We start from the raw sequence: 22,780 nt of genomic DNA, 5'->3' as shown, positions 1-22,780 counted from the left end.
AGGCGCTTCTTGAAGGAGCCTGGGTACCAGCTTCAGCCCCACGCTGGTGGCCCGTTCAGGACTCCCACAGCCCTTTGGGCACAGAAGTGCCTCCTGTTCTCTGAGCTAAATCACTTCCACGTAGCTTCCACTTGAGACTTCTAACAAGGGGTTGCAGATGCTTAACTATAAAGTCTGGTGAGCTGAGAGATGGAATTTATGTGGCTAATTGCGGCCTGATGTGTTCTCTTTTTCCAGAGCGCAGAATTTGTTGGCACCATCTTGTGCAATTCCACCGCTGAGCTGCTGCCAGGGCAAAACCACTGCACTGAGCTCACACCGCTGCATGCAGTACGCAAACGAAGACGGCGACGAACACGCAGCTGTCGCTGTGCCAGGGTGCCATTACTAGTTTGATTCAAGATTAACTTCTCTGGAAGGCCTCACACAGTTGGCAGAAACGCTGGTTTTTCTGAGATATACAGTAAGTGAGAGAGTAGCTGTCATTCATCGACCAGGCAAATGAATGTGAAATTTCCCATATTCTCAAAATTCCCATCTGGAAACAGTATTCCTGTAATGAGGGGCTTGTGGTAATGGAATAATGGGAAAATAATTTTAAGTGGACTGATACTTTAGATAAAACTAAATATAATACTTTACCGATTCTTTTCAAAGACGACAAAAGATGTGGACATGATTACAGGAGAAGCACCTCTAACAGACTTGAATGTCTTTCTCCTGTCCAGTTTGAAATCCAGCCAGCACGCACACGGCAGTAGAATCTGACTGCAGGTGGACTGGTGCCCGGGGGCCACATGGCTTCACGGCTGCTGGACGAGGCGAGATCTGATCGGAGCCAGCCAGAGCACAGCTGCGGCAGCAGGCTCAGGCGCGTCCAGAGCCCCATGCCTTACCTTTCACCATGAGCATGGGCTCCTTTCCTCCTCCGTGCGCCAGCATCTCTCTGCGATAGCGCTCTCCCGTTTCCCTGCGGAGAGGAGGACGAGACGCGCTGTCAGCCTCGGCCGCTTTGGCGTTTCACTGATGTCCGAGAGGGGATTTGACACCCAGTTCTACAAACCTGAGCCATGACAGAGCCCGAGAGAAACAGTAAGACCCATCCTCACAAGCTGGAGGTCCTGACACAGTCCCCTCAGGGCAGATTATGGCACGCAGCAGACTGTACAACAGCACAGAGTAATAAGTATCGCAGCCCTGAGTTTGTACACATGCTGCCCTGGAGCTCTGTGTCTCGGAGCTGTGCAGCCTGTTCTGTGTCGAGGCGGGATGGAAGAACATCACTGGACACTTGAACGTGTTCTGACAGCGCTTTAGTCTCAGATAAAACACTTTTTTTTTAAACGAGAAATGCTCAACTACAACCCGAAAAGGTTTCCCCTGAATGTCTGTGTTATGACTTGGCAGTACACGGAACGCCCGCCGAGTTCATTTTGTTGTTTATCCCTAACTTCTGCACTTTCTAATTAGAACTGTAATCAGAGCACAGCTGCTCCCTAAGCAATCCTTGCATAACTCACAGCCATTCACTACTATCAGAAAACAGCAGAAATGACACATCTTACAGGCATGCACATTTTGACTTCATTTTGTGTTGACACTGAGCCGGGTTGCCTGTGGAACAGTATTTCTAATCCAGCTCAATGCATTTGGGAAGAAACAGAATCCCTGCATCTTGTGGAAACAGAGTCAACCGTTGTCACCTGCTGCTGATCAAACACACCCCTGGAATAAGCGATGAAGGCGCATTCACAGCGCCGGCTGTGTTTGTTATGGGTTTTAAACTGCTCGAACACAGAGCAGAAGTCCTAGGGCCCAGCACATCAGATCCAACGCTTCCTAGCCACCCACAAGCCATTCCGACGGCACAAAAGGTCAAATTTTACTAACGTGGGTCAGAGAAATCTGGGAAAGGAAAAAGAAGCTGCAGGAGGGAGCCGTTCTGCAGAGGGTTCGGCCTTGCCCCTGTGGGCGGGGCGGGGGGACGGGGGGCCGCTCACCTGTCGAAGGGGTTCTTCAGGAAGCACTGCCGCCACACCATGGAGGCCACGGCCCGGGACAGCAGGTAGGAGTAGTACTTGGCCCCGTAGCCGATCAGGTGGCTGAAGCGCAGCTGCCAGGCCTGGGGGACGAGAGACAAAGGGTTAAAACATTGCGCTCCTTCTTCCTTGCCTTCCCCCGGGTTCCCATCATCGCAGGCCGCGGGTGGCTGCGCTCGACAGGGAGCCGGCAGCCGGACACGCAGAAGGTTTGGAGGGGAACTACTACACGGGTGGGCCTGCTGGAGCTGGAGCTGCTGACACCTGGCCTCCCCTCCCGACGGCCACCCCCCCCTCAGCAGGCCGAACCCCGGCCTCCCCTCCCGACAGCCACCGCCCCCTCAGCAGGCCGAACCCCGGCCTCCCCTCCTGATGGCCGCTGCCCGGCTTCAAATATTTACTCTTCAAACTGGTTTTACTGCTGCATCCAGCAAGATGTTCTGCTTACTGTCCCCCCCCATGCCCCTCATCTTCCTCCCCCCAAAAACAGGGAATAAGCCCTGAACCGCTGCCTGGCAAAGCATCTAGAGGGCTGAACCATTCCCCTCCAAAGATATCGCTGAAGGACAGGCAAGCACAGACATCCTTCTGTCAGGGACTCGCAGAACACAACTGTGCAACTTGGAATCAGCTCTGACGTTCATGTGCATCACATTCCTCCAAGTATTCCCCGCCCAAAACACTCCACTTAAAAACACTTATTCTAAAAACCTACACCTTGGGCAGCCGCACACAGCCTCAGATCACAACGTGCCTGCCTGCGCCAATAATAAGAGTGCGTGCAAATCAGCATCATAAGCAGCAGCATGAACAGAGCTCAATACGTCAAAGTGAAATTACTGCTTTTCTTAGTTAAGAAACTACATAAATTCGGAATCTCTTAAAACAAGGAAAGGGCACACTAAAAACTCTATAGGGCATGACCCCCCCCTGAGCTTCACTTCACAGCTGCCAGTATTTGACAGGAGATCAGCAGGAATATAATGATCAGTAAGAGAACAGGATGTTCTCTTGGCCCGATGATCAAGTCTCCCCTCAGGAACGACCAGCTCCTCACAGTTCAGGGATTAAGCCCACCTTTCCCATTCCATTCCGAGATGGATTACACAAATCCATTGACACATGAAATAGTTGTGTTGAGGCTGTCCATTACAAAAATGTAAATAAATACAGTAAAGATACGTGACAAATATGAATGTTTCTTTAAAACAGCAAAATGACTTTTATCTGCGATGTCCATTAAACCTTGTCTAAAACACAAAAAAACGCCTTCTGTGTTTCAGTCACCTGCTCAACCTGCTGTGTATATTTACACTCTGCTTGCGGCGGTCCAGCTACAAAAACCCCCCAGTGTGACCGGGACCTGTCTTGGAGTCCGGAGCCGTGTCCCAGCAAGCGGACAGCCCGGGCACCTCCTGGGAGCGCACCATTCCAACGGGATGGGAAGGCAGAGAGCACGGCAGACAGTGGTCGCCGTGTGTGTGTGTGTGTGTGTTGGCTCAGGGAACTCTCCTGCTTTTCCAAAACCTGTTACAGCAGAGAAGGACGAGGCCTGGCCATTCTGGCTGCTCAGTTAAATCACAGCTGAGGTTCTGAATCCATCGCACTTGCACAAAGTTCACAGCCAATCATCAAGCACAGACTTCGACTAAAAAAAATAAGATGACCGGCACCACCGTCACGACGTTTCTCTGTGCCCAGCAGTTCTATAGGAAACGCACAACAATAGCCCTCTGTATCCTCCCCTGCTCTCAGCAAAGACCCTCCCCTGAAGATCACAGCTGATAAGAGCGTCTCAGAGCTGGGAAGTTTAATGGGATCCTTTTGAACTCTCACTGCACGGCCTTCTTGTGGAGTTCAAGAATTTCATACATCTGGAAGCCTTTAATCTCTGGTCTGATATAAGAAAAAGATTAAAGAGGGTTTGTTTATTTGCAACAACGAGTGAAACAGCACGTGCGGAACAGCTTGGAGGAACCAGAGAACTGGAGTTACAGTGCTCGCACACGGTCTGATTGAGGCCGTATGGAGGCATCAGCTTACTGAGAGAGCCTCAATGAGATTCATTAGAAAATAAATTGAAAGAGTTTTCAGTAACAAAATTAGCAACATTAAATTAAAAACAAAATAATCACAAAATGTTAAATGGTTGTTGTCTCAAAAACGACAGTTTCAGATGAAGTCAGACTTTTCTTTGCACACATCATATGATATAATTCCTTTAAAAATAAAAAATGATGTTAATTCAGGGCCTCCGGTATGTACCACTCCCTAATATAAGCTTTCATAAAAAGGAGTGTAAAAGCTCGTAGAAGGCTTATACACCACTTCACCGGGATAACTGGGATAACAACACGATGCTCCTGAAGCTCTGCTGTGGTCCAGTTTTGAGACAGCAAAAAAATAAATTAAGGAAGGTGAAAAAATGAAAAGAAATTGTCCACAGATGGAGAACACTGACGGGAGTCCACATATTTGTTACAAACTAATTTCTTTCAGATCGGAAAGCCCCGAAGTTATGGAAAGTTGCCAAAACTTCGTTCTGCTGAACTGAGTAAATCGGAAAAAAGTCATGGTCATTCCAGCTGACAGAGCTGCCACGCAAAGTGCTCTTTTTGTGCAGGGCTTATAAATCTCTCTCCACAAACACAGCGCAGGACATGGGCTCTGGAGGACCGGCTCGTAAACCCCAGTGCCTGCAAGGTCTTAGGTGTTAGCATGACAAGTTACATCTGGCCTTTAATGAGTTTAATGAAAGTAAACATCTCTCCTCGCTGAAAGAAAGTTTAACTTGTGAAACCTAAACTATGCTAAACAGTGCAGGATGAATTAAATATTTACAAACACACCTACACTAAGCAGTGTGAGAGCTTGATTTTTAATGTCCTTAAGACAAAGACAAGCTACTCAAGAGAACTGCAGTTTATTCTTAAGCATCTCCTTAATCACTTCTAGACACCTCGTGCAAAACCCAGACGGCTCTTGGCCAGCTGCTGCAGAGCGGAATGTGTGAGGGCGCGTGTTTATGAGAGGAGGTCAAAGGTCAAAGGAGCATGAAGGGAATGTTTGAAATGAAAAACTAATACCACTCAGAAAACGCAGGGGAGAAGGGATCCAATGTCTAGGTCTCACCCCCCCATCAGTAAAAGTGAAACGGTTCAGTAAATATCAAGGCGATGATGTAAACAGTTTAAAAAAAGACACAAAAAGATTTTTAAACAGTCTATGTAATCAGAACTCCAAGTTGTTCCTGAGTATCCAAAATGTGGATTTCAATGGCATATAAGCCAGTACGCCAACAATTATCACAAAATGTCATCAGCAACATTTGTGCTGCAAGCATAAGGACACTATGAGGTAGCAGAGCAAAAAAAAAAACCTTGAGTCACTTGAGTCTTTTTAACTAAAACTTAGTTGTCAAGAAAGTTGACAAGTTGTCATTTTAGAAGCCTTAAGAATTTAACGGCTTTTGATTTGATCTATTAAAATCTGTGGAAAGGGCGTGGACACACAGGATGTTTCACGTGAAGCTGAAAAGGCTGGTCTCTTGCTTTCCAGAGAAAGCTCTGTAGATAAGGGAACATCAACAAAGCCTGAGGAATTTCATGTCTTGAGATATTTTCCTTACAATATCAAGCAAACATGGATTACCATTTGGAATGTGTAACCTGTGATTGTTCTTTTACTCCTAACACATTATTACTGCCGACACTCCTTATCTGTGTGCAACCACAACACTCATCTCAAGCTCCCAGAAAGCACACACAACCCAGCGGATGTAAATCATCTCGGTAAGAGAGAGAAACAGAGAGGGAAAGAGGAGAAAGGACAAACAATGCCTCGGATTATAGGAGTTTACGGATGTGTAAGGTTAGAAATGTTAGGAATAAACTCCTCACTTTCAGTAACAGGTCTTTTTGCTGTCAGTCACTGTAATCTCCTGTCACATCCACCCATTCTCTAACCGCTTTATCCAGTACATTTTAATTTTTGTTTACTAATACTTTCTTATTGCTTCCAAAAATGAAGTTGCTCACGTACCACCTGTCCAAACCAGGAACAGATCACGGACAAGCAGTCCATCTCTGCAGAGGGCAGAGATCGTGGGCAGATCAGGCCCCGACTAAAGTCTGGACAGACTCTCTCAGGGTTCGCTTGCCCAGTTGGTACTGCCTCCCAGTAAACGTTACAGATAGAATGTTCTGTTTGCCAACCCAGCACAGGCTTTTTAAACACAGTTACACCCAGACGGGTCAGCAAACCGACTGGCTGATGCTCTTCTGGAGTGACCCTTGAAAGACCCTCTTCTGAGCCCCGCATGCGTTTCCCCCCGCGGAACGTGGCCGACACGGCTGTGAGCTTCCCGAGAGCAGATCCGGAGCGGGGAGAGCAGAACTCTCCCATTTCGGACACACAAGTATTCCAACGAAACCAGAATGAAATTGTCAAAACGCATGTTTTTACATTTAATCAATATTAATACGAAGTTTGGTCTATGATGTGAAAAAATCAGTGTGCACATCCAAACTACCCTGGACTCCTCGGGATATTTTAAATATTATTTGAATAGATTTAGATAATTTTACCAAGAAGCCACGAAGGCAAAATACTACAAATTTTGCAAGCTGACATTTTGGCTGCGTCCGTTGGCGCAAATATATTTACCTGCTTGATTTCTCAGTCTCCTCAGCCCAAAGTATAGAAGCTACTATAGAAGAAATGGTCCTATAGAGCCTGAGAACAAAACCTGACTTGAGGAGACCACAAACAGGATCTGTCCCAGGCTAGAGCAGCTTTTCTCAATGAAAACATGAACTGCAAAGCAGACACTATGTCCACGGCATTTTAAATTTCAACTAACAGCCATCGAAGGGGAAGGGAAAAGTTTTGTTCATTCCGACTCCCAAAGATGGAAAAAGAAAATAAAAGGGACACATTGGGATTGTGGGGAGAGAAAGGGGCTTGTGGTGGAAACCAAGTTCAGGAAGGAAAAAAAAAGGCCGAATGATCTCAACATGTTTGATGGGCCACATAATTACAGCTTGAAATAAATGGCGTACAAAGGCTGTTCCCAGAAAATGTGCCACATTTGAATATATTCCCTCCTGGCGATGTGCTTGCTCACAGCTGCTCGAGTGTGGGGAACCGTTCTCATTATACAACTACAGAGAAAACTACAGTTTCAGAAATTTCCCTCAGGGTGTAGTCTTTCAAAGTATCCCTTTGCTTTGTTATTTTAGCAGGTCAAAAAAAAAAAGGTTTTAATCCCTTAAATGCAGTGCTGGCTGGGTAAGAGGTACAAAACCACAGAGAGGGGAGACAAGTAACCGCGAGACTGGCCTGAGGATTTCTGCCTCTGAGCGCTGCACAGTGAGGCAGCAGACACGCTCTTTTTTAATGGAAGGATTAGGCAAGAATGTTTTGTAAACATTCATTAACCTTGAAAGCTGTTATGAGCATTACTGTTCAGTAGACCACCAACCCACAGTTATGAAAAAAGATTTAAACCAGGAAGTTTTGTTTGGATGCATCTTCTATAGAACGTTGAACACTTTACAAAGACTTTGATGTTAACAGCTGACTCTGAAACTTTAATTTTATTTACTAAGAGAAATATTTTGTAAGGTATCACACCAGCAGAATTCACTGCAGTCTCACTACCTTTGAGGTTCTTCGTGGAAAGACAGAACCAGACATTTCATCACAACCTAAAAGCCACACAAATTCCTCTCGCAAGAATCGGACGAGTTCAGCTTCAGGTTTCTAGAAAAACATTCACAAAGCTGCAGCTGCAGCTGCAACTTGCTCTTTAAAGTCTTAATTTAAATGATTATCGAATGATTTAACAAAACACAAATTAAAAGGCATTTCTGCCATATCCGACTGGTGGCCACTGCTACACCCCTAAGGATCAACAGTTAATGAAAGGCTCTCCATTCATCAGAGTAAAGCCAGTCTTTCATTCACTGGAGGAACTAAGATTACTGCAAAGTCTTCACCCTGTCAGGAATGTCATTGTCTTTTGAAGAACAATGGGAGGGCGAAAAAGACAGAGAAAAGGAATTTTGGAATAATGTTCTATTGTCTTCTTTCTGTGTTCCTCCAAACATTTGGAATGTGTGCTTGACGTTTCCGAGACTTCCTCAGGAAAAAACTCTCTGAGCCAAACTTCCATTACCTGTCAACGTGACTGATACACTTAACACTACGATGTAACACAATATTCTTTTGGACAACAAACGCGCCAGTAGCAGAATTAAGACACCTGTCAGACTTATATTTCCGCGGGGATTTTGTAAGTAACACATCTGCAAGACAAAAACTGTATGTTCTGTTTACTGCTCGTACTTAATTCTTTTGTACGGTGCCACAATGTTTTAATGAAATACTTCTGTGGTTCACTAATTCTGAGGTTTCTTTCTCTTTCTATAGCAATTATGTATTTTTATTGAGAGAACTCCACTGGCTGAAAGGGACCACATCACAAGGCCTTCCACAGAGAGCAGGTCTCACAGCAGTGAAGGACAACACACGAGCACCTACCGTATTGGGAACGTATGGCAGTCCATAGAACTTCTCCTGCGTCTCTTTCAGAATTTCAGTCGTTGACCGATTTTGGGGCTTTCCGTGATAGATCTGATCCAGGGCCGCATAGAAAACCTAAAATCATCAAAAGATGTTAGAGTCTGGATAGAAGCCTCAAACTCATGACAGGCCTCGGTGGTGATCTCCCCTGGCCCAGAGTGAAGCTACATCTGCTCATCTTTAGTCCTCAAGAGATCTAACCTTAACACTACCTTAGACTACCTTAACTGGTCTAAAGCAGGGGTTCTCAATCAGTGGTTGAACTACCTCCCTGTCTCCCCAGCAAAAGGGGAGAGAGATGAAACTGCCCTCAGCCCATTTTCATCCTCCTGTCTGTGCAAATCTGAATTCTCTGCACTTTCAATGATCAGAAATAACCATTGCAGATTTGATGTGGACTTCTGTTGTGGTCTTTCTTCCACGGAGCCCAGAGTTTCAAAACTCGTGCCAGCTGTGCAGCCTCACAGCTCATACCGATAATGTCTGAGGCAAACTCTTAAATTAAATAAACGGAAGTTCACATGTGAGCTTGTATCATACTACTTTTAATCTGTTTCACTGTTTCACTATTTCTTAAAGTAAAAATAATGTTTCATAGATGCAAGATTTAGTTCACAAATAGCAACTGAAATTAAATCGTTTTTTGAAAAAACGTTCCAATAAAATTATTAGCGAGTACAAACTGTTGGTGGCTGTAGATCTGGAGGGCCCGTGGTTTGGTGTCAGTAATGAAAGCAGGGTGTTGTATCTGAAAGGTCGAGACAGCGATAGTGATGGTTCCTTGGCTCACAAGAAAGCCCCTGGGGTTGGAGCTGCTGAGCTCTCAACTTGGAAGGTTGTGCAGATCCTCTGGCTAGAATGGCACTAGTCTCTCCCTTAGACACCCACTACCTGCCAGACCCAAAATCCCTCGTCTTTCAAGAGGAAAGACCACCACTGAGCACCGCTGAATACATTAAACAACAGATGAATGCTCTACGCACTATTTCCTCGTGGAAGACCTAAACTGAAGAAAGATCTGATGCGACACTGATGGTTTACTGCACGAAAGAGAACTGCAGCCTTTCCCCCCAGAACCTTCCCTCCCAGCCTTGTGAAGAAAAGGAGCAGGTGAAGGTTTATTCCCTGCTGAAAGGAAAAGAAAAGAGACACAGTCTGTGTAGGGTTCAGTAATATATGTCTGTAGATGTAAATGAGCTGTGATTTTGGGCAAGTTAAGTGAAGTTCTGTGGTTTGTATTCACAAATCTGTGCAACTATTCCAAAACGTTATTTCTGTTGGAAATTACAATCTACACCAGCGCTTTCCTGCAGGCCGAGATGTTCCCCGCTCTGAGCAGCTCAGCCGCAGTGATTCGGAGGCTCAATCTGGGAGGCAGAGGAACAGGAAAGACCTGTCATCAAAAGATGGCGACTCTCACCTGGAGCTGTGTGTCTGCTGCACCACACACCTTCTTGGATTCACACAGGCGGGAGACCATGCTTTTAGGGAGAGGCTGGAACACAAACAGCAGCACCAGATTCTCAGTACAATTTACAAACCAGAGGTCTGCGTTTTCACATCTAATGCAGCCACAGAAAACTGCCACCACACATTGACAATTAAACAATTAGTTACCAATTATATTTGTGATAATTTGTAAAAGCCAATAAGTTTAAAAACTGCTAATCAGCAAATTTACACTGTGTCTTTTTCAAGCACCTTGTTTTAAGAAGAAGAAAAGAAACACAACGTTTAGGCTGTAGAGCCTTCTTCGGGTGTTTTAAATGAAGCTGATACTTTGACAACCAGTCTTCCCTTTCATCGGTACACTGATGGAAACGGAACTAAACCAAAACACCCGCCAGCTGTTTCAGGTTCCACTGATTCTCTTATGGAAGAAAACTTAAAATACTACAGCCTTATTTCAGCCATTCTTATCAGTCTTATCATGGATGGAAAACAAAAACACGCTTCACTTTAGCCTTGCAAATCCGTGTTTAATAATTTGTATACGGATTTGGTGACCGGAAACACATCTGTGTTAGAATCACAGTGAAGCTGGAGAAAGCTACCCAGCGCAGACCATGAAAGCACAGACATTCCTGATTCTCCTTCTGTTTAACTGCCTGTTGAGACTTGTTTCATATTAAGATACTAATGTGATACTAATGTGATAGACTGGACCAAGCACCTGGGTCAAGGGGTTACCTTCCCTCTGTTCTAAGATAATTAGTGCACATTCTCTTAAAGAGAAACAAAATGGATCCCATATGAAACCAGCTGAAAAAACATGATGTCTTTTTTTAATATTCTTAGCTAGTATTTAATAAAGCACCTTAAACTCTCAGGTTTTGCTTTTTGTCATTTACATCTCTCAAACACAATTAAATTCTGGACTTGGGTGAAATGGCAACACTCATAGAAAGACCATCAATGTTAAAGTAATAAAGTCATTTCGTCCTTTATTTCAAACTTCTTTCATTAAGAAACAATAACTAGGCCAGCAGCACTCTCATCCCACACAAATGAAGGCTCCGAAAGTGTTCGTACATGTCAGGTCATGTGTCTTGAAGAACCTGGGTAATTTTTCACTGGATTTGATCTTTTAGACAAATCCAGGAAGTAATGGATAAGCACAAGCACAGAGCATGTAACCAAATGTTTTCACCAGGCTGAAAGGATTTAGCTTTGAGGACAAAGACAACTGTAACTTTAATCAACCACACCTTGATATAGCCTGTAGATGTTGTTTGCATTTCATTAATTTGCCTGTCACGGCAGTGAGTACCTGAATTCAACTGTTTTCTTAATTCAGGAAGCTAAGGTAAAACTGTTTTTATTGTAATGCAAACTCTGTCGGTTTCACTCAAGGATCTTCGAGGCACATTTACTGCAAGAATATATTTGAAAGTTCACTAAGAAAGAAAACACATGGCATTTTTCCTTAACTTAAAGGGGGAGCCAAGTACAAAACATGTCTACCCTAAACATTATTGCAAAATAAACAGAGAGAATCAGATCCCGCCGCTGAAAGCTGAAGAGTGCACACCCCACTATTCTGGACCGACCTGGAGGAGACCTGGATCAAACTGAAATCTGGAGGGAAAGGTGCCGATACCTGTCCTGTCTGGTAATGTCGTGCAAACTGATTCACCACGCGGTAGTCACTCGCAAAATACTCCATCAAAATGGAAGGAACTTCAGCGAAATCTGTTGAACAGCGGGTTCCTTCAAGAGAAGAAAGAGCAAAGAATTTTTACTGTCAGTCTGAAAATATAAGAACCAGGTACAAACAAGAGCAGGATACTGGTAAATGTGCATTTCCTGTCATGGCTACACTATGAAAACTCAAACTAAAAATCTGAAATGATTTAGGACTGAAAAATTCAAACTCTCACAATTTCAAAAGCCAAAAATGCAGCACACAAATGTAAATGCTCTTCAGCTCAGCAGGACACTACCAAGTCAAAATATTCACTGCACATACTGATGTCATCTGCATCTATCTCACGCCACTAAGTACTAAGCTGCAGCTCGTATGAAAGGAGTAGATATCAAAACAACATATGGATGCCGTTTATATCTGAAAAGAAAGAGGAAAGAAAACTTGGAAAGAACAGGTCCTTGGAGATATAGCTACAGGCAGCAAACGGTGTTGACAGGAACTCTATGATTCTTGAAGCCACTGAAAACAGACAACACTAAAGCTGACTCTTAGTCAGTGGGGGTACATTTTAGTAGCCTAACAGGGTTGGAAAGGGGTTATTTTCTCAATGCACCATGGCAGACATGTGGAAGATGCTCGTGCCCTTTCAGCTGCCCCAGACCTGTGACGTGCTGGTAGCGGGTCCTGCCCAGCATGGAGTGCATGGCGTGGCCCATCTCGTGGAAGAGGTTCTCCATCATGCCCGGCGTGAGCAGGGCGGGGGCGCTGCTGGAGGGCGGGGGCAGGCTGAGCATCAGGACCACCACTGGCAGCTGGTACTGGCCGTTCTGCAGCCGGCGCCCCCCGCGGATCGTGAAGTGGCAGTCCTGCGCACGCATGCAAGCACAGCCAGGGCTCAGACTCAGAAACACTCTCATTCCTGCTGCTACATAAAACAGCTGGCATCTGCTGTCCTTTCAGTCTTCCCCTCCAGATAAACTGGTGTATGCGATGTTCCCAACATCTGCCTCAAGCAAATGGGAATGCAATGGCATTTTAGCAACTCAATTAAACAACATCTTAGGATAGGAGGCAAAATGTGCCCATTACTGAGAGGCAGAGCCCTAACAGTGTCTTGTGAGCTCTTGTAACAAAGGCTGATTGTTTCAACTGCCTGGCTTCACAAACTCTAGAAAAAATTTGCATATCTCCCACTGCTTTTGAGAAGGTTATGTGTTGTAACTTGAACAGAAACATCATAACTCCTCAGACAAAATGAAGCTTACAAAGGAAAACATTTATAATTGCAGGCTGCAATCATGTGCCCTTTTTTAACTGCAATTCTGCCACTGATAAGCGCTGGGTAAGTCCACAGGAAACTGCTGTGTTACCTGGTTGGGTTTGTCAGGCCTGTGGAAGAAGTCACAGTAGATGTAGCCCAGCAGCCCCTCAGTCTCATGAACCACAGCCTGTCAAGACAATCAGGTCTCTTAGTAAGAACTGCACAACTGCTTAAACCATCTGCTCAGCAGCTGTCTGGACCTTCAGATTTTCATTAAAACATAACAACCCCAACTCACAAACATTTTGAAAGTTTAAATAGATCAGATATCCTTCTTTATAAATATTTAAGGAAACCTAAATGGTTGTGATTAATTTTAAAATAATTTCAAACAGCTGTGACAGACTTTATTTTTTCCAATTGGAAAATAAAAACACTTAAAAAACTATACACAGCCCTTCTGCAGCTCCCTGGTGTTTATGCGCTGCTCAGAGCCCAACACTGTCTTGAACTAAGAAGCCGTATCTCTGTCTATAAGGCTATCTTTGTACCAACGACCTGATGGAAACTGTGGTTTGCTTCACAGGCGCCTGTGAACCGAACTGATTTCACGGAGTGCTCTTTGACAACGCGGCCTGCAGTGCCCGCTCACCAGCTTGCGGACGTCTTCGCACCAGACCTCTCCTTTCTCGGGCTGCTCTGTCTGAAAGCTGACGCCCAGGAGCTGGCTGAACAGGGAGTTTAAGCCCTCCATGCACGCCCCCAGGGAGAAGAACGGGCTGTACAGGCCGGGCTCAATATTGTACCTGAAAGAGGAAGAAAGTGTTTAATTTGTGGGTCCCAAAACAGGGAACAGTTGAAGCTATAACTGCTGATATTTTGATTCCAAGTTCCTCTTCAATACAGAAGTCTGTGTAACTATAGGGTTACCCTGTAGAGGGGACCCGCACTGCCTGCAGTGTCTGTATTGCACTTGGCACAACCTGAACCATTAACGCAGGCTTGCTTTTCTTCTTTAGGGACTACAGCCTCTCAGGATTTATACCAGGGAAGAGGCAGAGATTCTGGATCCTAGCTGACAACAGGTGAAAGACAAAGTAACTGAGTTATCATTAACAGTAGAAGCATAAGCTGTAATGCCTGCGTCACAGTGGGTAAAGGAGTCTGTGAAAGACCAATGGAAGACACTGTTTGCCGAACACAAAAAAGCACAAAAAATGAAAACAGTAATTTATTTTTAATGATCAAAATAGCTACAGTGGTGAATGAAAATGCCTATCCTAGAACACAAAAGATATTGTGTAGCCAACGGTATGAGTCTTTACTCTTAAGAGAAATATGCACATTATATTCCCCTAAAATTATTCTGTCTTTACTGTCTTTATACTCATGGAAGATAAAAACAGTGAAAAAAGCTGTTCTTCCACTGTGACCTAGAAGGTCTTAAACAAGTACTGCTCAAGATAGCACATGCAGAGTAAGACACTTCACACAACAGCCCTTGTGTCATTAGGATGCACCAGGACACGCAACACACTGAGTTGCTCTGAACATGAATCCTGCAATCTCCTGTACAAATACGCACCAGGAGAATTACAGATTGTGAAATTCCAAAGCTGGACTCCACTTCAAGCATTTATTTTGTCTTTTAAGGAGACTGACAGCTGCTGCTGACAGAAGGATCGTTTGTCTTGCCTGTCACACCAACACTGAAATATTTTGTGACTTTAGTAAGCGACCAGCACCCATCAAGAGCTTATCAATTTAACCAGAAGGCTCCTGCCAATCTTGTGAAGTTGTGCAATTACCTAAATCGTGTGGACAAACTGTGCAGTTTAATACACCGCCCCTGGGCAAAGGGAGGCGTTCAGAACTCCATTTTTAATGAAAGCCTTTTCTAAAATCTCAGACAACTGCCTTCAGAGAAAGCCACAATATGAGATTTATTGCCTCTTTCATTTTAAGTTCAAAAATTAAAGTTTAAGAACACAAAAAATGTAGACTATGCAAGTGCAGAAAATAACTGCACTGTCGTACATTTCCAGATCACTTCAATGCTGCAGACTGAGCTGGGATTTTCAGCCTCTGTGTCTGCAGGCATTTTCTGTTGTGTGATTAAATATTTTCTGTCTTACACCTGCGCTCATTAACACTGCAGCATTCTGTTACGCTACTTTTTAGTCATCATAACACTATTATGTTGCCAAAACTTTTTTTTATAAAAGTTGTTTATCGTCATGAATATGGTATCCTCAGTCAACATAAATCAATGTAAAAATCTTTTTTTACATATCAGAGCACACATGACTACAGAAAATCACATCAGAGTTTAGGTTTCGGATTTATTCCTGTGTTGCTGGCAAATTCCTTTATCAGAAATCTGCCACACAAAGTCTTAATAGCTTTCTTTTTCATAAATTTAAAGCATTCTTTTATTCTGATTTCAGTAAGCATGCCAAGACTGTGCAGGCTCTGACAAAATCAGGTCTGCACAATGGAAAAAGAATCGCTCTGTTTGGAATCAGGAAAACTGTGAATTTGGAGATGTGGTTATCAGGCTAGCTCTTCAGAAGAAGACTTTAGAGTCTATGGACAAGCAGTACGGTTCTGCCATTAAGAGTTGTTAGCCCTCCCCTGAACCCTTCAGCTCTTCACAAGCCATACACAACATTGCAAAACTTTAAATTAACGCAGTGCAAAAAAAATGAAGGACAAAACTTAATCAGGAAACGTCCTGTGAGCACTTCCAGTGTGCCCCTAATAACGAGTCAGCCCTGCACGCCAGAATCTCAGTTTGAAACAGCACTCACGTCCGGCAGGACCCTGCAGGTCTACAATAAAGATTTTAAATACAATATTTACTACACTTGGCACTTCGGTTTACTGGCCCCAGGTGAGAGGCTGGGAGGAAAAGCACCTCATTAACAAGGTCTCTGAGTGAATGAACACAACACTGAACCTTCATCACAACAGTAACAACTGCAGCAGTCTTCGTTCAGCCCTGCTCGCCCCCACAAGACCCCACAAAACCTGTTGCTTCTGATCATCACGAAGAGAACTTGCACGACTACAGTGAAGACGGACCCAGACATCACGAGGCAGCGGAGGGGTCAGGAAAGCCTGGACAAGCAATCAACAAAGGCCCTCACATCTACACTACAGCCAGTGTGATTTTCACCATACTGTACAGTAACAGAACAGTAACGACTGGTACTGCACTGGCTAAACCACAGCAGCTAACTTCCAGTTTCCATTCCTGAAGGAAAAACGGGCATTAAAATAAAGAGAAATCAGCTCATATTGTGTCTCCAGGAGGTCCTGTCGTTTCTTCATCAGCAGACTGGGTTCCCAGCACTGCTGACAGAAGCCATGGGGTCTAAATAACACCCAGATATAAATAACTGTCTGGTCCAAACTGGAGTGCTACCAAAGTTCAACGGCATCTATTTTTTAATTTATGCTTTTCTTTTTCAGAGATGACTAATTTTAACAATAGATATTCTCCCTCACGGGTAGATGATAATCTAGAGTATTCTAGGGAAGAATCCTTTTCCTTGATGCAAGCAGTGAGCCAGTGCTCTACTCATGTTCAGACAGGGGTATCACAGAGCATCACAAAGTCAGAATTTCCTTATGCATCAGCTGCTGTGAATTTGGAAAGCGATTCAGTGTGGATATAATGAACTCCAACACATTCGCATTTCTGAGCATCTGCATGGCAAGAAAAAGCCTGTTTACTAAATCCCACATCCTTTCAGTGGGTAATATCACAGCTTCGAGCCGAGGGGAATGTGATATTGTTTCCTGGATTGTCAATCAGTAGCTGGAAGTGCCAGTTAGACAGAGTAAACAAGTTAATATAAAACATAAAATAATCAGCCCTTCTGACTGTTCTGAAAACTTTCAATTAAATCTAATTCATCTTCTGAGGCATCACACGTTACATAGTAGTATTACTCCATCTTGCACTGACCACTTATTAACTAATGGTGAAAAGTAGGCAACGTTTCATAAAACCTGTGTATTTCTATTTACAATCCTTTTGCAGTTACAGCTGTGACAGTGGAATGCTGCAGTTTAATCTTCAAATACACATGGACGGCCCCCTTTTTATAAGACACCGGCGGTGCATTAAAACTGACTAGACCTACAAACAAAATCCTACCTGACCTTTCAGCACGCAGGACACCGCTGTAGTAGGGATGGTCCCAGGGCATGAGGTCCTAAAAGAAAAAAAGTGATTTTCAATTATCATTGTTTACAATCTTATTTATCATTTCAGATCACAAATGTGATCACTCATTAATATCTGTATTCTCCCAGATAAAGTGGGATCTCTAATAGCTAAAAGTTAATAGGCTGTCTAGGTTTCTGACATACACAGTTAAAAGTGACTTTTTTCATAACTATAAAGACAATAACATGTTAACTGCTAATTTGCTGCACATGGTGATACAGAATCTCACTTTAGAAGGCTCTGCACACAAACACACACACGGGACCCATACTGCACACCAGCAGCTCTCTGGCCTGGAGCTGGGGGTCACACACCTGCTGGGTCTGGTTCCATCGGAGCTCTCCTCCACAACTCAGCCCAGAACTGGTCTAATAACAGCATGAGCTTGAAACCTCTCACTTCTGACACTTCTCATACTGGGGGTGTTGCCTTTTTAACTGATGCCCTTCAAGCAACTTCAAATGGCCATCACCCAAGCAGGAACTTGCAAGGGTTCCAAACAAGCAACTTTTTTCAGTTTCACCAAAGGAGCCAGATAAGTAACAGGTTCGCTTTATAAACCCAGCAGATAGTGTGCTGTATGTAGGGATCCAGGACTGGGATTAGGAAGCACTGCTGTATAAGGACTCTCTGTTACAGTACTCACTGCGTTTCTTGGGTTCAGCTTTGTTTTCATATCCTTCATCATTTCAAAATCTTTTGCTGCTCTGCAAAAAGTAGAGTGAGATCAATGCAATGCCTGCTTTTGTGTATTTTACAGAGGTGCTGAATCTCATGTAATTTTTCACAGTATTGGCAAGTCTTCCAATTCCAAGTTAAAAGTGAGATGAAGACACGTACATCTTCAAGCCTTTGAATGTAAAGAGTTTTGTTGCACGTATCTTGTAAATGAAAAGCCCAAATGAAAAATAGCCAGTATCAGAGTTCACTGGCAGGTGCTCCTTTTTCATAAGAAAGAAAATCCAGCTTTGATTTTAGAATTTATAACAGAAGAGTACCTAGTTATATATCTATTTCTATAATTATAAGAAGTACAACAGAAATGGTCATGAAGTCCCATCAAGCTTTGACTTTCCTTTGAGTAATAAAAAGTAAGGCTGTTTCTGAAGAGTCCACATAGAGCAGGATTGTAGGGCCAAGCTGGATTTCAGTACTGAGACAGAGCCTGAAACCCACAGCATCCTCAGCAACGTGCAGAGCTGAGGCACTGCTGAGCAGAGTCTAACAGCTTTCTTCTTCACTTCTGTTAATATGAAACGTTCCTTGTGGGAGGAACACAGCAGGAAATAACATACCTGTCAGAAAGCTTTTCAGACAGAAGTTCCAGAAACTCCATGACGGTCTCTACAAAAAAAAATGAGGGGGTAAAAGCTGTCACACGCGAAGTGAAAGGGTCCCAGTTCAGCAGGCAGTGGTGCTGCGATGGTCTCTTACCTGGGGTCTTGGCCATTGTTCCTTTCAAAGCTCTGTGAGCAAACGACTGATAGCCCACCAGTCTAGCCAACTCGTTCCTGCAAGCCAGCAGCTCATCCAGACAGCACAGGAGGTCCGGGTTGGGGTACAAGAAGATTTTATACGCAGCTTCCCGGACCTAATGGTGCAGTTTGAAAATAAACCAACAAAGCGCTTCAGCTCTGTCTATGAGGGTGCTCTGCTCTCTGTTTAATCTTTGCCAGTTTCTATAAAAATTACGAAAGTTCTGGTTTGAAACAATTTTTTTGTCAAAGGTCCGACCATTTCACTTGTAAATACACATCCGATGAGACCGTTCTGCAATGTTTTAGCGCCACCTGGTGGTTAAGTTGGAGGAATAGTTCTTAACCCCCACTTATCAAGGGTTCAGCCAGTTACCAAGGTAGGGTTCACGTACCTTGGTATTTGGCAGTTAACCCCTATAACACAAAGTAAAAACACACAGCACATTGTAACAGCAGCAGTGAACAGTGACAGCGCAGACGCACCAGGTCGTCCGGAGAGTCGGCGTGCAGCCCTGCGACCTGGATGTAGTTGCCGTCGAGGGAGAAGCAGTGGCGCACGTGCTCTGGCAGGGCCCGCTTCTCGATCTTGTTGGGGAGGTGGGAGCCCAGCAGGAACTCGTTGTTCAGGTCCAGCAGCCTGACGTTGAGGCTCACGGCCTTCTTGCGCTGTGGGACGCGAGACGTTAGCAAACGGGAGGCGGGAGGCGTGAGCAGCAGCGAGGCTCGGGCACCGGTCATGGGGAGAGGGTGGCATTACCTTCTCTTTATCCAGATGAATTCCACTGATCTCAAAATCGAACATGAAAAGCTCCGCGACTCTCCTGGAAGCACAGCAAAGCACGACACTGAAACCCACCACTGCCAACTTCAATTCTGCTACAACATGGAACGTAAAAGAAACATCACATTCGGAAACTGTAAGCTGTTCACATGTCTGAGTTTTCAGACATCAGAAATCTTGCTGGAGATGTCAGGTGTGAGGTTTATGTTAAACCTGTGCGTTCCCCAACTGGGTCCACTGCTGTGTCACAACTACACTGCGCCTATTTTACCGGGGAGACAAATCCCTGACAAGACAGACAATCTCGCAAGGAACACCATTCTGGGATATGTTTGTTCTTAAAAACAGGCAAAGGTCACTCCAGTGATGGGAATGGGGATTTTAATGGGCTCTGACAACTCTCACTGGGTCTGCAGATTGGAACTGGGTTGATGTTCCTACCACAACCACAATTCTTATTTTTTTTACAGAGGTACCTGGTTTCTGGGTCCAGGGAATCCACAATGTCCTTGTTATCCAACAAATCCTTCAGACTCTTGCAGAGGTCGACGTTTGTGTTCAGCCTGCGGAGAAAAGGGACGGATGAACAGAATTCCCGTGGCAGGATATTTCCAGCGCACGCTGGGACCGTCCCGATACTCACTTCTCGACCACCGTGCCAATCCTGATGCAGGTCTTCTCCGCCGCCTCCCGGTACGCAGCGTCAGGGTGTGCAACCTTCACGAAATCCGCCTACGGGAAAAGACAAACACCCCCATGTCCGGTAAAAGCCAACGCTCATTTCATGTAGTCCTGATTTTCTCTTGGGCGCTGACGGCTGAGATATTTGAGAAATAACACCTTGAGCTAAGGGCGTGCGTGCGTGGCGGGGGGTGGGGTGGGGCACACAAGAAAGGGAGCTTTACCAGATCGGCCACTCTGCACAGGCTGTCGGACAGCTGGTCGAAGGTCTCCACGACCTGCGGCCCAGGCCTGGAGGTGCAGACTCTCTCCACCAGGCGCTCCGTCTGCCGTAGGGCCTTCTCCTGGGCGACTTCGAACCCCTCGGGAGAGCTCAGCTCCGGCACGGCAAACAGGCCCTTTCCAGGGAAAACAGAAAGCTCCTGTACTGTGTCCGCTGGAAGGCCTTACGAGCCCACCACCACACAGTGCTGGCGGTGAGGCCGTTTCCATGGGGGTTGTGTCCTGGAGAGCGGCTGGAAACTGACTGCTCTTGGGACCGAGGGCGTGCGAGGTTCAGAAATCATTCACAAACCGCGCCCCCACGAACAGTGATGAGTGCAATGGGACTAAGCAGGATATCTTAGCCACTGTCTAGCAATTCACTGGTGTGGAAACGAACAGAGCTGTGCCTAAAATGGCGATCAAGTTAAGTTTTAATTTTAAGTCATTTTATTTCCTCGAAATCTTCAAATGCATGGAGCCTCCTTCGTGGTCATCAATTTACCAATTACAAAGATAATGAGCGTATTAAGGGAAATAACTTAGGTGCATTTCCTATCGTAACACTGCAGACAGAGCCGTTAAGCATAACTCATATCGCCAAGAATGACTGGTCGGTCTAAACACTAGCATACAGACCAGGACATAGGTCACATGTAACACGTCAGAGAGGTATTTGTCAGGATTCTTTTTTTGCTTACCACGTTTTTACCGAGAAGATCCAGCTTTCTGTGTTGTCTCGCATTGAAGGCAGCTCCTACCGGAGACCAGGACGTCGTGACATTTCTAACGAATGTCCTTAGGCTCGCATGCTTTAAAATACTCAGAAATCGTTTACTGGTCATCATGATTTGTCCTGTGTTTCAGCATTCAAATAACTATTAGCCTGTTGGGATTTAAGCTAAATGAGCTATGTTTGCAATGAAGAGCTTCCGAAATTTGGATCAAAACGCCAGATGTAATGTATCCACGACGTCCTAGCGATAATTTGATGCGCCGATTTCCGTTGCCATAAAAACTCACGCAGTCTTTGAAACAGTTTCACAAATGTCAGCCGAGCCTGTCCGGAATACTCAACATCGCTGCTCGACACTGGGAGCAGACATATTGGTAAATACATTCGGGGCTTTCAGAAACGACTATTCGATTTTCTTCATAACAATAATTACTCCGATGCATCATCTTGTAAACAGCACAGTATTTAACTTTGTATAAATTGTATATTATTTGATAAAAGAACATATGAGTGTTTTTTGTATATATTTCATAGTTTTCAAATTTGCGAATCTGCCAGGGTTCCCTCGATAGCAAACGTGACGTCATTTTCCTGCGACTACGTCAAATCACATTATTGTTTTATATTCCTCTGCAACGGGTTTTGTACTCTGTTGAAATATAGTTTAAAGCAAGTATATATAGAAATATTGAACTGTAACATTTAAATTGTGTTCTGTTTGCAACTGTGCTCGAGATGTAAGATTAGCACACACAAAAAATCAGTTGGTTTCTATCAGGGACATGGTGCTTATTTAAGCGTCTAAAAGAGAAAAAGACGATTGAGGGCAGCACCTTAAACCCCAGAGAGACAGTTGTGGGACTGTATAGCTGGCGGGTACTCGGCGTTAAAAAAAATCTGCAACAAAATGCGAAAACGCTAACACTTAACATCGGCTTATGTCACCGAAATTGATGTTTCTTTTAGTCTCAAAAACAAAACGGGGAGATCTGTACCCCGTTTGATTGAGTTGGCGGCGCTGTCTGGTGGGCATGGAGGTCCTTTCTAATCGCCGTTCTTGATGGTGGTTTAGGCGAAACGGTTGACTTTCCCCGTAAACAGCCACCCATCCCGAAGTGGGGTCCCCCCCTCCCCTCATGTCTTGTACGATCGGATGAGGGCCACCAGCAGGAGCGGCGTGTTCTGGAGAAGGAAGCGGAGCCCGCAGACTGCGCCCCAACGGAAGAGACCAGGACACGGGGGGCGGGAAGCTTTATCGGCACACTGCTCGTATATACCCAGCCACCCCAATACCTAACATTTTTGTTTTCTGAAACTAGTACAGTTGAAGGGTAAAGTTAGTAATAGTTGTGGAGACCTTTCAGTAGAAATGTGAACTAGTTACAAATTCGTAAAACACTAATGGTTTTCTGAGTTTTGCCTAAATTATTTTAAGTTGGGATAATGTTTATGTTCCTCATTATACAGATGACAGAAAACCACGCCTAGGGCTCCACTACAGTGTGGCAAGCAACTTAAATTTCACATAAAGCAGCTGTCCTCTTAATTAATGCTCATGTTTCTGAATGACACA

At 44.6% G+C, this 22,780-nt stretch overlaps 1 protein-coding gene across 1 annotated transcript in view; it reads right to left on the bottom strand.

Moving 5' to 3' along the window:
• LOC148830056 (mitochondrial intermediate peptidase-like) overlaps window positions 1-21,553 on the bottom strand; it is a 30,002-nt gene extending 8,449 nt beyond the window's left edge. Inside the window, exons 1-18 of the mRNA XM_088922289.1 lie at window positions 21,173-21,553; window positions 20,435-20,608; window positions 20,173-20,261; window positions 20,006-20,092; window positions 19,506-19,569; window positions 19,232-19,414; window positions 18,705-18,861; window positions 18,566-18,614; window positions 17,917-17,977; window positions 17,204-17,256; window positions 13,686-13,839; window positions 13,143-13,220; window positions 12,434-12,638; window positions 11,725-11,834; window positions 10,045-10,119; window positions 8,583-8,699; window positions 2,001-2,122; window positions 897-970 (exon numbers count right to left, since the gene is read on the bottom strand). Of these exons, the coding sequence (XP_088778415.1) occupies window positions 897-970; window positions 2,001-2,122; window positions 8,583-8,699; window positions 10,045-10,119; window positions 11,725-11,834; window positions 12,434-12,638; window positions 13,143-13,220; window positions 13,686-13,839; window positions 17,204-17,256; window positions 17,917-17,977; window positions 18,566-18,614; window positions 18,705-18,861; window positions 19,232-19,414; window positions 19,506-19,569; window positions 20,006-20,092; window positions 20,173-20,261; window positions 20,435-20,608; window positions 21,173-21,319 (1,999 nt within the window). The 5' untranslated portion in view covers window positions 21,320-21,553. The remainder of the gene's footprint in view (window positions 1-896; window positions 971-2,000; window positions 2,123-8,582; window positions 8,700-10,044; window positions 10,120-11,724; window positions 11,835-12,433; window positions 12,639-13,142; window positions 13,221-13,685; window positions 13,840-17,203; window positions 17,257-17,916; window positions 17,978-18,565; window positions 18,615-18,704; window positions 18,862-19,231; window positions 19,415-19,505; window positions 19,570-20,005; window positions 20,093-20,172; window positions 20,262-20,434; window positions 20,609-21,172) is intronic.
• Between the last annotated feature and the right edge of the window lie 1,227 nt (window positions 21,554-22,780).

The sequence above is a fragment of the Atractosteus spatula genome, chromosome 7 (genome assembly GCF_055471065.1).
Source record: "Atractosteus spatula isolate fAtrSpa1 chromosome 7, fAtrSpa1.hap1, whole genome shotgun sequence".
Lineage (NCBI taxonomy): Eukaryota > Metazoa > Chordata > Actinopteri > Semionotiformes > Lepisosteidae > Atractosteus > Atractosteus spatula.
The sequence above is the reverse complement of the archived record's forward strand: the minus strand, read 5'-3'. Positions and strand labels throughout refer to the sequence as shown.